Source organism: Hemibagrus wyckioides, linkage group LG04 (genome assembly GCF_019097595.1).
Source record: "Hemibagrus wyckioides isolate EC202008001 linkage group LG04, SWU_Hwy_1.0, whole genome shotgun sequence".
Lineage (NCBI taxonomy): Eukaryota > Metazoa > Chordata > Actinopteri > Siluriformes > Bagridae > Hemibagrus > Hemibagrus wyckioides.
This window is the reverse complement of record NC_080713.1, coordinates 11594359-11611739: the sequence shown is the minus strand read 5'-3', so window position 1 is coordinate 11611739 and position 17381 is coordinate 11594359. Positions and strand designations below refer to the sequence as shown.

Sequence of the window (17381 nt, the reverse complement as noted above, 5' to 3'; positions counted from 1 at the left end):
CTCTATCCTTTCTCCTTTTCTTCCTATTTCCCTCATCTCACTATTTATGTAGAAGTCTCTGCATTCAGTACTCTTATGTTCCTTTTTTATCTATAAGCTCTCTTATCTTTTTTCCCCCCTCCGTTTTTCCTCCACCCACCCACTCTACTCTATCCTTTGTCAGTTCTCTTTAGTGACACTAGGAATTCAAGGTCTGCTGAATCTCTGCCCTGATACACATTTTCCAGGGCCACTGTTTTAGTTCTGATCAATTAAAAAATTTTTTTTGGTTGCACTGTACTGAAAACAACAGATCACAGCAATCGTAATTATTTCTCACACAGGAAGGACAGCGGGACAACACAGACTTGGCACGAGAGGAGTGAGGGCTTAAACATGTTCAGCAATCTGTTCTCCATTCTGCACAACTTTACTGAAAGGTAAACAAACAAAACTAAATATCCAAATAAAATATTTACAGTAGGTGTTGTAAAACGCCAGAACAGGCGCGATAAAAGAATGGAAAATAAAATATATTGAATTCTGTCATTTCAAAATGCAAATGTTTCCTGGCGACATCCATTTTCGTTGAGAAGTGTGTTGTGTAAGTATCAGTAAAATGTTTTATTTATTTTTGTATTGCCTTGTGTTTCATTGTGCCTTAGCTAGCTACATTAATCACCTATATAATGTTTTTATTTCATGGAGTTTAATTAACCAAGTAAAGCATGAAAATGAAAACACAAAAAAGGTCACTAGTGTGGACAGGCAATGGGGATTCGAGTGCACAGTTTATTATGGTCTTTTTTTTAATTAATAGTGTGTTCACTTTCAATTTTTCCATTTTCAAAGGAATTCTAATTTATATGTAAATATCTTTCAACATATTCTGACAAATTAACCAGGGCTTTGTGCATAGGTTTGGACACCCCTGCTCAAAGGAGACAGTTTACTTTATATTTATTGTGATTGAGTTAATATATATATATATATATATATATATATATATATATATATATATATATATATATATATATATATATAAATATATGTATATATATATATATATATATATATATATATATATATATATATATATATTTAAGGCATTATCTAATTTGTAATGTTTTTGAAGTTTTTCTCCATATAAGTCTATCTATAATGGAGAATAAAATACACTTTCTTAAACTGTGCTGAGCTCATTTTCAGCAAAAGGGTTTAATGTGGCTTAAATGTTATTAAACTGGAAACTCAAAATTGGCAAATGATGAAGATGGAAATGAAAATCATGCACATGTATTACAATATTGTTTCTCCAATTTTGTGGTCACATTGAACTGAACCTTTTAGAACACTGTTCACTCTGTGTCTAAGCACTTTATAATTATATTTTAATTGAAATACCAAATCTAAATCTTTCCTTATTGGTGGGAAATACAGATTGTTTTGTAAATAATTTTAGTAAGAGGTGAATGTTAATATTTCAGATTGAAACAATAAAGTAAATAATTTTATTTTTATGTTTTAATTGATGATTTATCCACATTCACAAAACAATATTAAAATAGATATTACAAACTGAGACATGGCATCTAGAGAAAAACAAACAACAAAAACCAACATAGTAACAAAGACAAGACTACCCCCTAGAAAGAAAAAGCCCAAACACACACCTGATGTTTTAAATGTTGAAATTAGCCTCAGACTGTTCACAAGAGAGAGACTTCCACTGCAGGAAGCCCTGGCCTTTCAATATGGTGTTCCTAAGATCTGATGGTGGGTGATCTATGAATGGACTCCATATTGCCAGAAATTATTGATCATTGCTTTTGAGCACAGCAGCCATTCTCTTATGTAGGGGACATAGCAAATATCTCAATGTACCACTGAATAACAGAAGGAGAAGGTGTCCTTCATTTATTAAGAATGCATTTCTTAACCATATGTTATAGTTTTTCAAGCAGCTTGAAACCTAAGGAGGTTGGATTCAATGTTTGTATTTGTGTTTTTGTTGGAAAGTCAAACAGAAAAGTGCCAGGGTCCTTTTTCACTTTTACCTTAATGATACCTGTAGCTAGTCAGCTAGTAAGCGATGGCAAGCTGAACACAGACACAAGGGAGGCAGAGGCAGTGAAAAAAAGTATTTATTTTTAAATTGATGGGAAAAAGAGAGGTGAGAGGGAATGAAGTGGAGGTGAGGGTTGCTGTCTTCAGAGGCTTTTTTGTGGAGGTGGATTCCGAGCAGGGCTGAGAAGCGATGAGGCAGGATCCAAGGTGCCTTGCAGCTATGTGCTCCATTGCTTTACACACCACAAAGGGTGATGAAGTGGTTCAGTCCTTACAGCATTTGGCCAGCAGTCATGTGAGGAGCATGTTTTGGCTGCATGTGGCAGCAGTGTGTTCTCCACTGTCACGATGTCACTAATATCAATAATCACACTAGTATTATGAGGAATAAAATTTAGATACATAGGAGAGTAAACCATCATTCATATCGAGGGGCCACATGAGGAACAGGGACTCTTGTTGAGGGCCGAACAAAGAGCCTAATTTAATTCTGCTTAACATCATTTTTTATATAATATGTGGCAGCTGTCCAACTAGCTAGTGGCAGCTCTTTTACTTCTTTACATTACATTTTGTATATTATATATATATATATATTTGTAAAATGTTAAATGTAAAAGTGTTGTGAATTTCCCTTTGGGATGAATAAAGTATCTATCTATCTATCTATCTATCTATCTATCTATCTATCTATCTATCTATCTATCTATCTATCTATCTAAAAATGTTTTGAAGTATGTTAAAGACAAGCAACTAGTTTATAGAAAAAGAATTTCCACTTCTTTATCTTGTTCAGTCAGAAAAATCCAGTCGGTCTTGGGCTTGAGCAAGTGTACCAAAGTCTGGTTGAATGACTTGGATGTGCGATTGTAAAATGTAAAAATTTATGAATGTAAAAATTCCAGTTTCTGTTCAGGGTTCATTTCAGTCACTTTATCCTGCATTCACTTCAAAAGTCTGACTTTTTCCCGTCAGATTTGGTCAACCATCCGTTTTAAAACCTGCCACTTTGTTCCATTTCAGTCCCACATGCATTTACCTGTGTGAACACATCCTGCTACTGTCCCTTTCACTGACCGCCCTGCTGCCGCTCTGCATCAGTCAAGTTCTGGTGTTTCTCTGTGTGTTTAGTCACTTAGTGGCAACTCAGTCTGTAATCCTTTACCACAGCAATCTGTACTTCACAAACAAAGCACACGGCTTTACAACTGACTTCAGTACATAAATACTAAGGAGTTCATGACAGCTAACTCAGTATCTCCAGCACATTACTGTGAAGGTGCACAGACACGCATATACCTAAATTGTCACCTTTAAAATAAAAGTAATGCTGTTGTATTGTGTACACTTATTTACTTTTGATTTCTAATTTCTGATTGGCTTCACACAGGCTGGACAGAAAAAGCCAAAGGGCCGGATGTGGTCAGGGGGCCATAAAACGCCCAGGTATGCTCTATATATTCATTGCAGAGATTCTTCTCCTGCTTTTAAGTTGCACTATTTAGGTGATTTGGGGCCTGGGAATATAAGAGAGGAATATAAAAGGCCTGGGAATATAAAAATTGGATATAAAGTATCTGTCATATTGACCAAAAACTTCTTTTCGTCTCTAGCAGATCCATTGAGGGTCTCTGTTTTGAATGAGTGTAAAGTTGAATTGGAGACCAAAGTGATGCTACTATAATGCATTTCTGTACTTGGTGAAATGACATTAGAATATTGTCCTGAAGCAAGTCCCCTACTACACGGATCCATTTTACCTGCAAAATTAAAATTCCAGGTTCATAGACATTGGACTTGGCATGGGTATATACTTCGTTCAGCCAGGGGATGTGGCAGCTTAGTGGTTAAGGCATTGGATTGAAGGTTGTGAGTTTGAATTGGAGTTCTGCCAAGCTGCCTTGAACCCTCATTGGCTGAGTTATATAAAATGAGATAAAAATGTAAGTTGCTCTGGATAAGGAGAAGGGCATCTACCAAATGCTGTAAATGTACAGGGTTCAGTGGGTTGAGAGGGCAGCCTAGTGCTCCTGCTGAGTGGAAAGGAGTTGGACCATAGCCAGTGGAGGTAGGTGAATAGTAAATACTTTAAATCCAGTTCAAGAAATCTCCATCTATACCATATGTAGTGACACAGTAATCACCTTAATTTGGTGCTTGGTGATTGGTATACTGAATTACTTTGGAAGTCACCTTGTATTTGTTATTAAGAGCACTTTTGTATAAAGCTGGTTTGGTCAGGTTTTATGAGGTTGTGAAGGACACCCTCTTGCCCCTTCTGGCCAGTAATTTAGAAAGCAGTTTGACATCGACCCCAATAAACTTTGAGCCTATATGAGCTACAAATATCAGATGGCTTATTTTTCTTCAAAGTAAAAAAAAAAGTTTATGGTAGTGACATACAGGAGCTTTCCTTTTGCCAATCTTTCAGAGCACTTCTCAGTAAGTGATCCAGTTTAGCCCATTTTCAGCATTTATTTTTGGAAAGAAATGATCTCCCAGTAGAAGACGCAAAGCTTGTTAAATGTCTGAAAATGAACAGAAACAGGCTTAATACTGTTATATGGTACTTTACTTAGTAATTTGCATGTGTAATTTTCTAACAAATCAGGACAGTTTGATCAATCCATATTAAGTTGATTTCACTTTTAGATTTTAAGGTATCTAGTATGTCATTATTGTCTGTACCTGACACTTCCTTCACTTAAACTGACAATATAGAGAATCAGTTGAAAGACACACAAGTAGTAATGTCTTTAAATAATAGGGAGAAATTCAGACACCTCATATGTCTCTTACTTCCTTTCATCTTTATCAGTTCAAGCTTCTTGCAAACACAGGCAGCCCCTGTTTCTAACACCCTCTGCTCTCTTTTCTTTATTTATCTATTTCCTCTTTTTTTTATTCTCTCTTTTTGGTAACTTTCTTCTCTTCTTTCTTTTCTTTTACTCCTCTTACAGATCTAATCCTGTCCCCCATTGTTTCTTCTGTCTCTCGTCTTTCCACTCATTCTTTTCGATATGTGAGCGTTATTGACTGGATTTTCTGAGAGTGTGTGTGTGTGTGTTTGTGTGTGTGTGTGTGTCTAGACCAAAATCGATTAGGGGCTTTTATGTACATAGCGTGCGAATGTAAAACTAGATCACACCTACACACACACACACACACACACACATGCAATTTCCTGACCCTATTGCAGGTGGTTGCCCAGATCAGAATCCTGTCTGATTCTTTTTTGTTAAATAATGTTTGCTTGTGTGTGTGTGTGTGTGTGTGTGTGCATGTGCATACGTGCGTGTACAAACAGAAGATGAGGGTCATTTCATGTGCTGATAGTCATTGTCCAAGTTTACACACATGCACATAGACACTAACACACACTCAAGTACACACAAATTTGTCCACACCTTATGTATTATTAGTATCTAGATGGGAAATAAGTGGTGTGTTACTATCTGTCTACTGCTGTGTGTGTACTGCCTGCTTTTGTTCCTGATGTCCACTCAGCCAGATGAGAAAGAGAGAGAGAGAGAGAGAGAGAGAGAATACAGAGATGAATGAAGAAACATAGTGAGATAGATTGAGACACTGTTAGCACTGTAAATTTAGTTAACTAGTGGCGTCAAGTGGTAATCAATATCCCACTATGGTAACTTTAACTAACTCTCAGTAACCAAATGTGGTAAGTTATCTTCAAATCATTAGTGCTAAAATTAAAGGTAGTTATACAGTAAACGCACATGTTTGGATCTGCCTTACTCTGTTTCTCTATCTCAGGGTTGCCACTGGTTCCATAATGAAATTTGCATTTAAAGGTTGCATAAATATCAATACAGAATGCCATCTTAAAATAGCTCAATTAAAGTGCTAATTTATTTAAAAACTACTACAAGAAGGTAAGGGAAATATCTCCCTGACAGCTCTGTGCATGTGACTACAGATGTCTAGATAAAGATGTCAGTCAGTCATGCATGCACTCTCTAAGCAGTGTAATAGCCTTTTTTCCACATACTCCTGTTGACTCCTGTTGAGCTGCTGGCACAAATATGCGACAAACATGAGGAAAAATATGAATGTCTGTGTCAGTGATGCTTAAAAATATCTGTGAATCCATATACATAGTGTATATAATGATGCCTTAATGCATTAAAATACTGCCTCTGAATGATGGAGAAACATATAGGGGAAGTTGTTTTTCCAAAAAATAACCCTATCCTACTCCCTCTGTATACATTATACTCTCTCCAACTCTCTCACTAACTGTCTCTCTGTTGCCTGCTATTTCCATTTTGTGTGGTAATTCATAATTAATCTGGATGTGCTAATGAATTATGAGTAAACGTTCAACAATGAGCCCTGAGTTTGTGAAGGTAGTTTTTCTACGCAAACAATTGACACACACTCAGCACTGACGCATAATACATACACTACTGTTTAATAATTGATAAGGGCTGATTAGTTACAGCGTTCCGAATACAAAAGAGGCCCTAACATAGTCACGAAAGTGTGTGTGTGTGTGTGTGTGTGTGTGGGTGTTGGTGGAGGTTGATCAGCTAAACTTGCCCTGTTACCTTCTCTAGAAAAGTCTACTTTGCCACCAAGACGTTTGTGTGTTAGTGTGTAACATTTATGGTGTGTTATTTCTAGTTTACACTAATTCTATGCCCCTAAAGTATCTGAAATGTTCTGACAGCTTAAAATTATTTAGAAGCCTTTCCTCTTTCATTTGTCTTGTACACATAACAAAACAGTGAAATCATCTTCTTTACATATCCCAGCTTGGGGTCAGTCCACAGGGTCAGCCATGATGCCGTGCCCTGAAGCAGTAAGGCTTAAAGGACAATTATGGTATAAAGCTAGAATTTAATATATTTATTTGTCATAGTATGAAATACTCTGTTATACAGGATTGTATCACTTAATTTATGAAATGAGTTTTTCATCTATCAAAGTAGCAAACGCTACAATTTCCAGCATGAATTGCACAGCATGCATATTCAATTTTCTGCAATGGACATTGTCTGAAAGCAGGTTTACAGAAATATATAAACATAGAATAAAATTTCTCAAGTTTGAAATTAAATTATTATTTATCCCCAATTTGCATATTCAACAAATAGGAATCTCTACTAATCCAGATCTCTGAATGAGACATGCCACTCTGATGTCTCACTCATTCCTAGAAATAAAACACAGTGTTGTGATAAAGTTGTGATATCCTGGGTCAAAAGTAAACTTTATTGCTCTTTAAATGTTTCTTTGTTTTGTTTTTCTAAAAGGTTGCTTTTTCATACTGAACACCTTTCTGATCGAATAGAAGATTTTCACAGGCAATTTGGAGCAATAATTCTGGTCCAAAGGGACAAACTGGCATGCTAGCAAAGGATTTAACACATTTACAGTATATATCAACCTCAGCTTATGAAACAAATTATAGCATCTGGCTAAGCAGTACCTCAGCTTTCTGTGTAAAAATAAACGTATTATGCCTAAGCTGTACAAGCTGTAAGCATGCTAAGACTTCTATGCCTATATATATTTCTGCCTAGCATAAACACTCAGAGTTTCTATAAAATTAGCACCATTTAGCCACTGACAGGGCCATAACAATCTAGATGTTGTTATGTCATGTGACCTTCCCTGTCCTTTTCCTTCCTCACTCCACCTGCCCTCACATGGTCCCTTCTGCCCATAATCAGTCAAGTGGGGCACTGCAGCCTCTTTTTACCTGATTTCTGAAACTCATTCCTTTTTCCAGAGGTGATCGATGTTGTGTCTTTCATCAGGATGGTTAAACTATATTACTAATCCCCAGTTATTTCTATTTTAAAAGGCATGAGGTATGTTATAAGGCAGTGAACTAGCCAGTAAGGTCTCTAAGGCATTTGTTCTATCTGAGACCTTAGAGTTGTACACCGGCCATTGTGCAGTATACATAGTGCTCACCCAGCCTTGACATGGCCATTTGCCTCCTTCTTCAACATTCATGAACTGTTCTGATGCCGATGCGTTGCTAGTTGCTTTGTCCTGCCTTGACAACTTTTGGATTGTAACTCACTATATGCTTCTGTTTTATTTGGGTCAGATGTGATTTTGGTTTTAAATTCTTTTGTTTTATGAGTGGCTGTTGTCATAGAAAAGCTGGTAGTTTAACCTAGAGGAATTCCCCCTCCAGGTGGCCACCATTCATTTCTGTTTTATGCATGATTTTTGTGTGCCTGCTGTGTCATAGCCGTAAGATACATGTAGACAAGTTCACAACAGATGTATATATTAAATTAGTTTTTTTTTTTAATTTATTTTGGCAGAGTGTCCCTTTTAAGGGTTTTATTTAAGGACCTAATCATGGCATTCTGCTGTTTGAACCTACGACCTTCTGCTGAATTACCACTGCCCTCATGCAAATAACACAGTATGCTATCAGGTTAAGGCTAACTAACACTCTTTATGTACCTAGCATCAGCTACATAAAACTAGAGAAGCAACTGTAAAGGGGAAATGACGGATACTGTCACAGTTACAGGTGACATATTAAAGGGAAAAACAATGGCTTTGTTATGCTGTGGGGGATAGTAGTCCTTTTTCTCGTTTATAGGGAAGAGCCATTACAAATTACAACGTCAATACAACTACAAAGTTATTCTGACAGATCAGCTTTATCTTATGATGAAAAATTTTTATTCTGATGGGTGTGGTCTCTTCCAGGGTGACCCTGCCACCATCTACAGGACATGAGGGCTCACTGAGTGGTTTGATGTGTGTGAAGAGCATGTGTTATAACCCTCACAGAGACCAGATCTCACCTCAGTTCAACAACTTTGACTGAAGTTTGAGACAGCGTTCTCCAACACCGTCATCAAAGGCAATATCTCTTGGAAGCATGGGCTCTGGCCTCTAATACAGTTTCAGAGAACTGTAGAATGTACTGCAAGGTGCAATGAAGATGTTCTGGTTGCTTATGCTGGCCCAACACCTTAATAAGACACTCAGTGGTTGTTTTGCAAACACAGACATTTACCACGTCTGTACTTGGGTATCACTCCACTATAATTTACATATTAATTAAATACAATCTTTTTCTGCTGTAGTATGTAACTTTCTGTGAAAATGCTATTACTGTGTCGACAATGACTTTTGAAAGTAGGATGATTTATTCAAGTTAATCATCCTTTATTTTCAAACTGCTGGTTATTTTCAGCTATAATTGTTACCCTGTTATCTCCAGTGCAAAACTATTGAAGCAAACGTCACACACCAAACATGTCTTGGCTTGCTTTACATATCATCAGGCTATGTCTTTTGGTAGGCTAGAGTGAGAAAGACTAACTGAATTGCAGAGAACAAACACCTGCTATTCCTTGTGCTGTTCATGTTAATTATAGATGATAATTAAATTGTCTGAGGCCAAAAACAGAACTTCCTTAAGGCCAATATCCAATCACAGCCATCCACACACACACACACACACACAACTTCAAACTGTTACTGTGATAAGGACATACTTAGTTGAGTGCATGTGAGCAGCTGAACGAATTGTTTGTTGTGTGTGTGTGTGTGTGTGTGTGTGTGTGTGTGCACGTATTAGTGTGTGCTGGATTAACTAGATCCAGGATTACAGGCCATTATCAACACAGGGAGACAGAGAAAAAGAAAGGAGGGCAGAAGGTAATTTATTATACATTCTGCTGTTCACTGAACTTACTAATAGAGAAAAAGTTAAATTAATGTAAATCAATTTAGAAGTACAGAAAGCTGAATGGGAGATGAATGATGATGAACAGCGGCTAATTTTAATAAGAAAATTGGACACACTAAGTTTCGTTGCTGCAATTTCATAAGAATATTCACATATAAATATTTAATGTGTAAAGCCAAAATTCCTAAAATACTACACTATATAGTAAACACCGGCCAGGCATAACATTATGACCACCATCATATGCCTAATACTGTGTTGGTCCCCCTTTTGCTGCCAAAACACAAAAACTGTGACACTGTGTATTCTGACACCTTTCTATCAGAACCAGCATTAACTTCTTCAGCAATTTCAGCAACTCGTCTGTAGCTCGTCTGTTGGATCTGATCACATGGGCCAGCCTTCGCTCCCCACATGCATCAATGAGCCTTGGCCGCCCATGACCCTGTCACCGGTTCACCTTCCTTCCTTGGACCACTTTTGATAGAAACTGACCACTGCAGACCGGGAACACCCCACAAGAGCTGCATTTTTGGAGATGCTCTGATCCACTCGTCTAGCCATCACAATTTGGCCCTTGTCAAACTCTCTCAAAACCTTACTCTTGCCCATTTTTCCTGCTTCTAACACATCAAATTTAAGGACAAAATGTTGACTTGCTGCCTAATATATCCCACCCACTAACAGGTGCCATGATGAGGAGATAATCAGTGTTATTCACTTCACATCTCAGTGCTCATAATGTTATGCCTGATCAGTGTTTTAATTCACCCTAGCCATTAGTCTGAGAGGAGTTATTGCACTAATTTTGTTTATCCAGGTGTTTGAATTGAAGAGGGTGTCTAGTGACCATCTACTAACAATGCTAAAGTGACCAGAATCACCATATAAACACTAAAACAAACTGCTTTGTCACATACTGTATAGTGTGAGGTAATAATCAAAAGTAATCACTTTTTCTAGAAAATCTGTACAAAACAGACCTTTGCCATTGGCTGAATTTAAACATTTACTGTTTAGTATATAATATTGGGAATTTTTGTGATGTGATCACTAAGAGGGTTAGGGCTGGTGTGCTTTCTCTTGAACACATGAAACCAACCAAACTTTTTGAAATGCTGCTCATCCTGCCTAAAAGAGCAGTGTAACACTTCGGGAAAAGTTCTATCAACCCTTTTCTACATACATACGCTCACAGTACATCCCTCTATCCCTCCCACCCAGAGAGATTGTCCTGGCACAGTGGATGGACTCAACGGTGTTCCGGAAACACAATCTGTGAACCACATCTATACCCCCTCTAACAACCCCCTCTCTCTCCGTTTCTCTCTTTCTCTCTCTCTCTCTCTCTCTCTCTCTCTCTCACACACACACACACACACACACATAGTATTATTATGTGGGTGTAATTAGTGTTAATGGCACAGTTAATCAGTATAATCAGTAAGAGTGCACAGCGTTTTTTCTGTTCCTCTGTTCCTGCAGATTTATTGGTGTGTGTGTGTGTGTGTGTGTGTGTGTGTGTGTGCGCGTGCGTGAGTGCACGTGTGTGTGTGTGTGTGTGTGTGTGCACACATGCATGCATTCTGTTGACAGTATGTGTGAGATGACAGGCATTTCACCTGCTTACACACACACACACAGACACACACAGACACACACACACAGCTCATCCCCCCTTGTTAGATGACAGATTGTTGTCCTTAATGGCATTTAGAGAACATGAAATTAGCATATTGTTTTTTGCTCATTTGCATATCATTTGCATCACCCCCCACTGGTTGGACATGACCTCTGGATTAGTCACACCCCTTCATAGCAGGATTGAAGCAAACCTTCATCACTGGGTCATGGTACATGGTGCTAAAAATATTTCCATGCATACTGATCTTCTTTTTTCTGATCTTCTTTCTGTTCTCCTTTCAGTCTATTCTTAATCTGTCCAGTTTTGCGTTTTCATAACATTTCTTCATTTTACTTTCAGTCTTTCGTTGCTCACACCTTATTTTCTCCCATTTATACCTTTTATATTATCCTCGTTCTTTTATAGTCCGTTCTTCTCTTCTCTTCTCTTCTCTTCTCTTCTCTTCTCTTCTCTTCTCTTCTCTTCTCTGTTATCTTAATTTCTCTTCTTTTGTCCATTTCTCTTCTCTCAATATCTTGACCTCAATTTTTATTTTTATTTTTTTCATTCTAACCACTCACATTTCTGCTGATATACCTCTCCCCTGTTTTCTGTTTGGCAGAAATGTCTTTCCCTCTCTCTCTCTCTCTCTCTCTCTCACACACACACACACACAGAGAGAAAGAGAAACAAATAAAGAAATAGAGAGAGAGAGAGAGAGAACTAAACAATGCCAAATGAAACAATGCCTTCTCCAAATTGAGAGGCAACCAAATCACAGGCTGAGCAATATTTGCCAGCCTTTATGCAATTTCTTTGTGTCAAGCTCTGCCAACTATAAACAACACTGTACAAGCTTATGAACTCTCCCAAACACTAAAATGATTAGCTCTTACTAAAGGCTTGGACTAGAAATCACAATACTTTTAATGTGTCTGGTCAGCATTAAACTGGAATCTGCTTTATAAAATCTTGGAGTAAGAAAAATAACATATGCATTGGCTATTTTTTTTTTAAATTGGTTAATAAATTATGATGAAGTGTGCTTAGTTCAAATCATGCATAACTAATGCATTAATGGATGCATGATACATACCACAACTGTGGTTAAATTATGCATTGAGGGATTTTTGGGTTATATAAAACAGCTTAGGAAGCAAGGTAGAATGGGAAATAGATAGCTCTGGTGTTTAAAAACAAAATGAAATGTCCTCACACCTTGGTTATGAAAAGACCTCAGTTATAATTTGACTCAATTTGAAGAATTCCACTCATTATAACGGATTAGCACAAAAAGACAAGAAACACCTTCAAATGGTTTAACTGTAGAAGATCTTGGCATCCTGTAAGTATCTAAATGATCAAGCCATGCCTGGATATATTTACATACACTATATTGCCAAAAGTTTGAAATTGCCAAATGCCAAATCATTGACTTCAGGTGTTGTTTTCAAGAGTTGGGCTCAGCCCCCTAGTTCCAGTGAAAGGAACTCTTAATGCTTCAGCATACAAAGACATTTTGGACAATTTCATGCACCCAAATTTGTGGGAACAGTTTGGGGATGACCCCTTCCTGTTCCAACATGACTGCACACCAGTGCATAAAGCAAGGTCCATAAAGACATGGATGAGTGAGATTGGTGTGGAGGAACTTGACTGACCTGCACAGAGTCCTGACCTCAACACAAAACACCTTTGGAATGAATTAGTGTGGAGACTGAGCTTAACATCAACACTTTTGGGATGAATTACAGCGGATACTGCAAGCCAGGCCAAAACTGGGACATCTGCCTTTACATGCACATGAATGTAATATGGAGTTGGCCCGCCCTTTGCAGCTATAACGCTTCAACTCTTCTGGGAAGGTTCTTCTTTCCACAAGGTTTAGTGTGTTTATAGGAATTTTTGACTATTTCTCTAGAAATCTTGGACAAGTCCAAAGGTGTTTTGTGTTCAGTCAAGTTCATCCACTTTTTTGCAGTCATGTTGGAAATGTGCAGTCAAATGTTCATTCATTCATTGTCTATACCCACTTATTCCTAGGACTCCTAGGGTCACAGGGGTCTGCTGGAGCCTATCCCAGCACACATAGGGCGAAAGGCAGGGGTACACCCTGGACAGGTCGCCAGTCCATCACAGGGCCACACATAGACACACACACAGGCAATTTAGAATTACCAATCAACCTAATGTACATGTTTTTGGACTGTGGGAGGAAACTGGAGTACCCAGAGTAAACCCACGCAGGCACAGGGAGAACATGCAAACTCCACACAGAAAGGCCCCAGCCTGTTCAACCTCAGGATTCGAACCCAGGACCTAAACTGCAGTTTATTGTAATAAAGTAGTTTTCATTATGAGGACCAACCAAAAGGATAAAGCATAAAAGCAATTAACTAGCTACAGACCTGGAAGCTGTAATTAATCCTCTGTTTCTTTTCATGTTGAACCTTTTTTGTCCTGTCATGATATACAGCGTTTCATGAGACACTATAGAGACATTCTGTCTGCTGCTGCAGTTCAACAATCTGCTCTTTTATAGCTCAAATCTTTTGTTTATGGTCTGCCATTGCCACTACTCTGTTTCTAGCTGTCCCCTGAGTTCTGTGTAATCGTATGGCATCCCACTATTGGATTTTAGAGGACTGTCATAGCAGTAGCTGCACTATGAGCTTATAAACAAAATTTTCTGACCCTGACAGAACTCACTGGCTGTCTTTGGACACAGTGGCACTAAATCGTCCATGACTGGTGGGGACATTATATTATAGTTTGAAAAAATTGGGCCAGACACCTAAGTTTGATTTTAATAAAAAAACAAAACAAAAACAACAACAAAAACAAAACATCCTGTAATGTAATGTAATGTAAAATGTAAGAATAAAATGTTCCATTTATGCTTTAGAAAATGTAAAATGTGAATACTCTGACCAAGCATAACATTATGACTGGCCTAATATTGTGTTGGTCTCCCTTTTGCTGCCAAAACAACCCTGACCTGTCATGCACTGTGTATACTGACACCTTTCTATCAGAACCAGCATTAACTTCTTCAGCAATTTGAGCAACAGTAGCTCATCTGTTGGATCAGATCACACGGGCCAGCTTTCACTCCCCACGTGCATCAGTGAGCCTTGGCCGCCCATGACCCTGGCACCGGTTCACCACTGTTCCTTCCTTGGACTAATTTTGATAAGACTACTGCAGACCGGGAACACCCCATAAGAGCTGCAGTTTTGGAGATGCTCTGATTCAGTTGTCTAGCCATCACAATTTGGCCCTTCATCCAACTCACTCAAATCCTTACACTTGCCCATTTCTCCTGTTTATAACACATCAACTTTGAGGACAAAATATTCACTTGCTGCCTAATATATCCCACCCACTAACAGGTGCCATGATGAGGAGTATATGATTATCAGTCTTATTCACTTCACCTCTCAGTGCTCATAATATTATGCCTGATTGGTGTATTTCTACATCCTTTTATTGTGTTTTTTTCCCCCATCTTACTGGACATCTTACATATTGATGTCATTATTACATATGCCACAAATAATGCTTTAAACTAACAATGCCAATGAAAACGTATCCCAAATGACCAGTCGTGTCATAAAAATGGTTTGCAGTCATTCTTGACAAAAGAGAAAGCCATGCATCTGCATGATATGACATATACATTTTCCCAGCCACTTTTCCTATTTAAATAGTTAGTTAATACTTTGCGGCTTTCAGAAAGGCTTCATCACGACTTAAAATGCCAAAAGTGTCCCAATATATCCGGATTCCACCCCTCCCTCCTATAAATAAATAAATAAATAAATAAATAAATAAATAAAACGTGTCCGCGTGAGTGACGCACGGCGTGTCGGCGCGAGCTCTGGAATTCCTCCTCCGTTCAGTCGGAGACTGGAGCTCGTGCTGCGTGGAGCGAGACCTTGGACATATATATATATATACACAGAGAGAGAGAGAGAGAGAGAGAGAGAGAGAGAGAGAGAGAGAGAGAGAGAAACAATTTGGGATTTTAGGATTGTGGAATTATTGAAGCTCATTCAGGATCTTGTGTACTTGTATAACGGTCGGGATGGCGGGAGCGCAGCGTCTTCTGTCCACTCTGGGGTAAGAACGCGTGTGTGCGTGTGTGTGCGCGCGCGCGCGTGTGTGTGTGTGTACGCATCGTGCTGGGTTTTTTTTTTGTATTATACATATTCGCTTAACAAGAATCCAAGAATCTCTCTCACACACACACACACACACACACACTTTAATAAAAAATTTCTCCTGCCTTAGCTGAACGCTTTTATCTATAATTAGCTTTCCGAAGACGTTTATTCTCTATTGTTGTCCGTTGTTCTCGGTGCGGTTTGTTAACGGCGTGCTCGTATAGGTTATTTCTAATATCTCTCGGTTCAAAAGAAATTCCGCAGCTGCGTGTTTTGGTTCAATTTCGCCGCGGGACATGACACGGACGCAGAGCGCGCGCGTGAGCAGTGCGTTCTGTCCTGGCGCACAATCTTTATAAAACAACTATTTCGTGTGACTTTTCCTACTACTTTATTCCAGTGACCTTACAAAATGCATACAGAGGAAAACTATAGGTAGCCTACTTTGATAGTGTAGCAGAAAATGGCACCAAAATCAAAACAATAGGTAGAATCTGCAAATCAGCTTTTTCATGTCAGTTAAATGTTAGGACTGAATGTAAAACGTGGATTAAAAAAAAAAAAATAGGTGTGAGGTCAGTAAAAGGGTTTGATAGGAAAGCGCACTCCATGTTTTTGAGTATGACGTGTCTATGTTTACTAACACTCGTTTCAGGTCAGATTCAGATATAATAAATCTGTCCTTTAAAATAAAACAGGATGAATCCCGTTGTGTATCCGAGGAACACACTGCTCTTTCAGGCTTCTTTAACCTCGGCGCGTTTAACGTCTCTGCTCTGGTGAGCCAAAGGGGTCACGTAAAATGTAAGTACAATGTTGACACAGTAATATACACTGTCGGTTTAGAGCTATAGGTTTCTCTGTTTTAGGTCCCAGGCTGTAGTTCCTTGAGTTGGATACTGTCTGTGTGCTTCACATGTACTCCATGTGTCTTGGTCGGTTTCCGGTGTGTTTTCGGGGTTTCCTAGCACTGTCCAAAAACATCTCAGAAGATGTGCTGTGTGTGTGCATGATAACTTGCAATGGAACGAACAGAGTTTCATTCAGTTTATAACACTTAGGCTATCTGATTAGCTAGCCCGCACTGATTTGTACATTCCATGATTTAGCTTCGGTATAACAACTACAGTAACCATTTCTAACAAATTTCCTGTTGGGATCTATCTACCTTTCTTTCTGGCTATCTATCTATCTATCTATCTATCTATCTATCTATCTATCTATCTATCTATCTATCTATCTATCTATCTAGGAAGAGAGATATGTGGTGAACACAGATGAGTGTGGTGATACACACAGTGAAATGTCCCTGTGTTGTTACAGGAAATATAACACTCCTGGAATACTTGCTTTCTCAATCGAATTAGTGGACCAGAACTAAGTGTTGTATAATAGTTTGTAATTATATTAAAGTGATAATGAGACTTTTGTTCTGTGATGAGTGTTAACTGTGTTCTCTTGATGTTCATTGTGTAATTCGTTTGTAGTACTGTTCAGGACAGAGAGTAATGTAAGGACAGAGAGTAATATGGACAGAGAGTAATGTGGACAGAGAGTAATGTAATTCAGCATAATTTATTAGACATTTTGCACTCAGTGACAGTCAGTAATTTTAAACCTCTTTGGGGTCAGTAAATAAAATGTAACCCCTTTCTCCTCCTTCTCCTCTTCCTATTACTTTTCCTTAATAAATGGTTTTAACCTTATCGAGTACTATTTAGACATTGTCCCTATGAAGGCAATATTGTGGACATTATGACTCTTATGGCTTTCCAGATGCAAGGCGCGGGGATCCTTAGGTGTCGACCATGCTTTGATAGTGGGTGAATAATAAAATGCATGAAGAAAG

At 38.3% G+C, this 17381-nt stretch overlaps 1 protein-coding gene across 4 annotated transcripts in view; it reads left to right on the top strand.

Moving 5' to 3' along the window:
- sphkap (SPHK1 interactor, AKAP domain containing) overlaps positions 1 to 17381 on the top strand; it is a 96094-nt gene that overhangs the window by 35225 nt on the left and 43488 nt on the right. For 2 of the 4 annotated variants that reach the window (XM_058386895.1, XM_058386892.1), the window contains exon 2: positions 324 to 419. In XM_058386895.1, coding sequence (XP_058242878.1) covers positions 376 to 419 — 44 coding nt within the window. In that variant the 5' untranslated portion in view covers positions 324 to 375. Of the gene's footprint in view, positions 1 to 323; positions 420 to 15271; positions 15489 to 17381 lie in introns of those variants that run through there. The other 2 variants (XM_058386897.1, XM_058386896.1) reach the window with 1 other exon arrangement.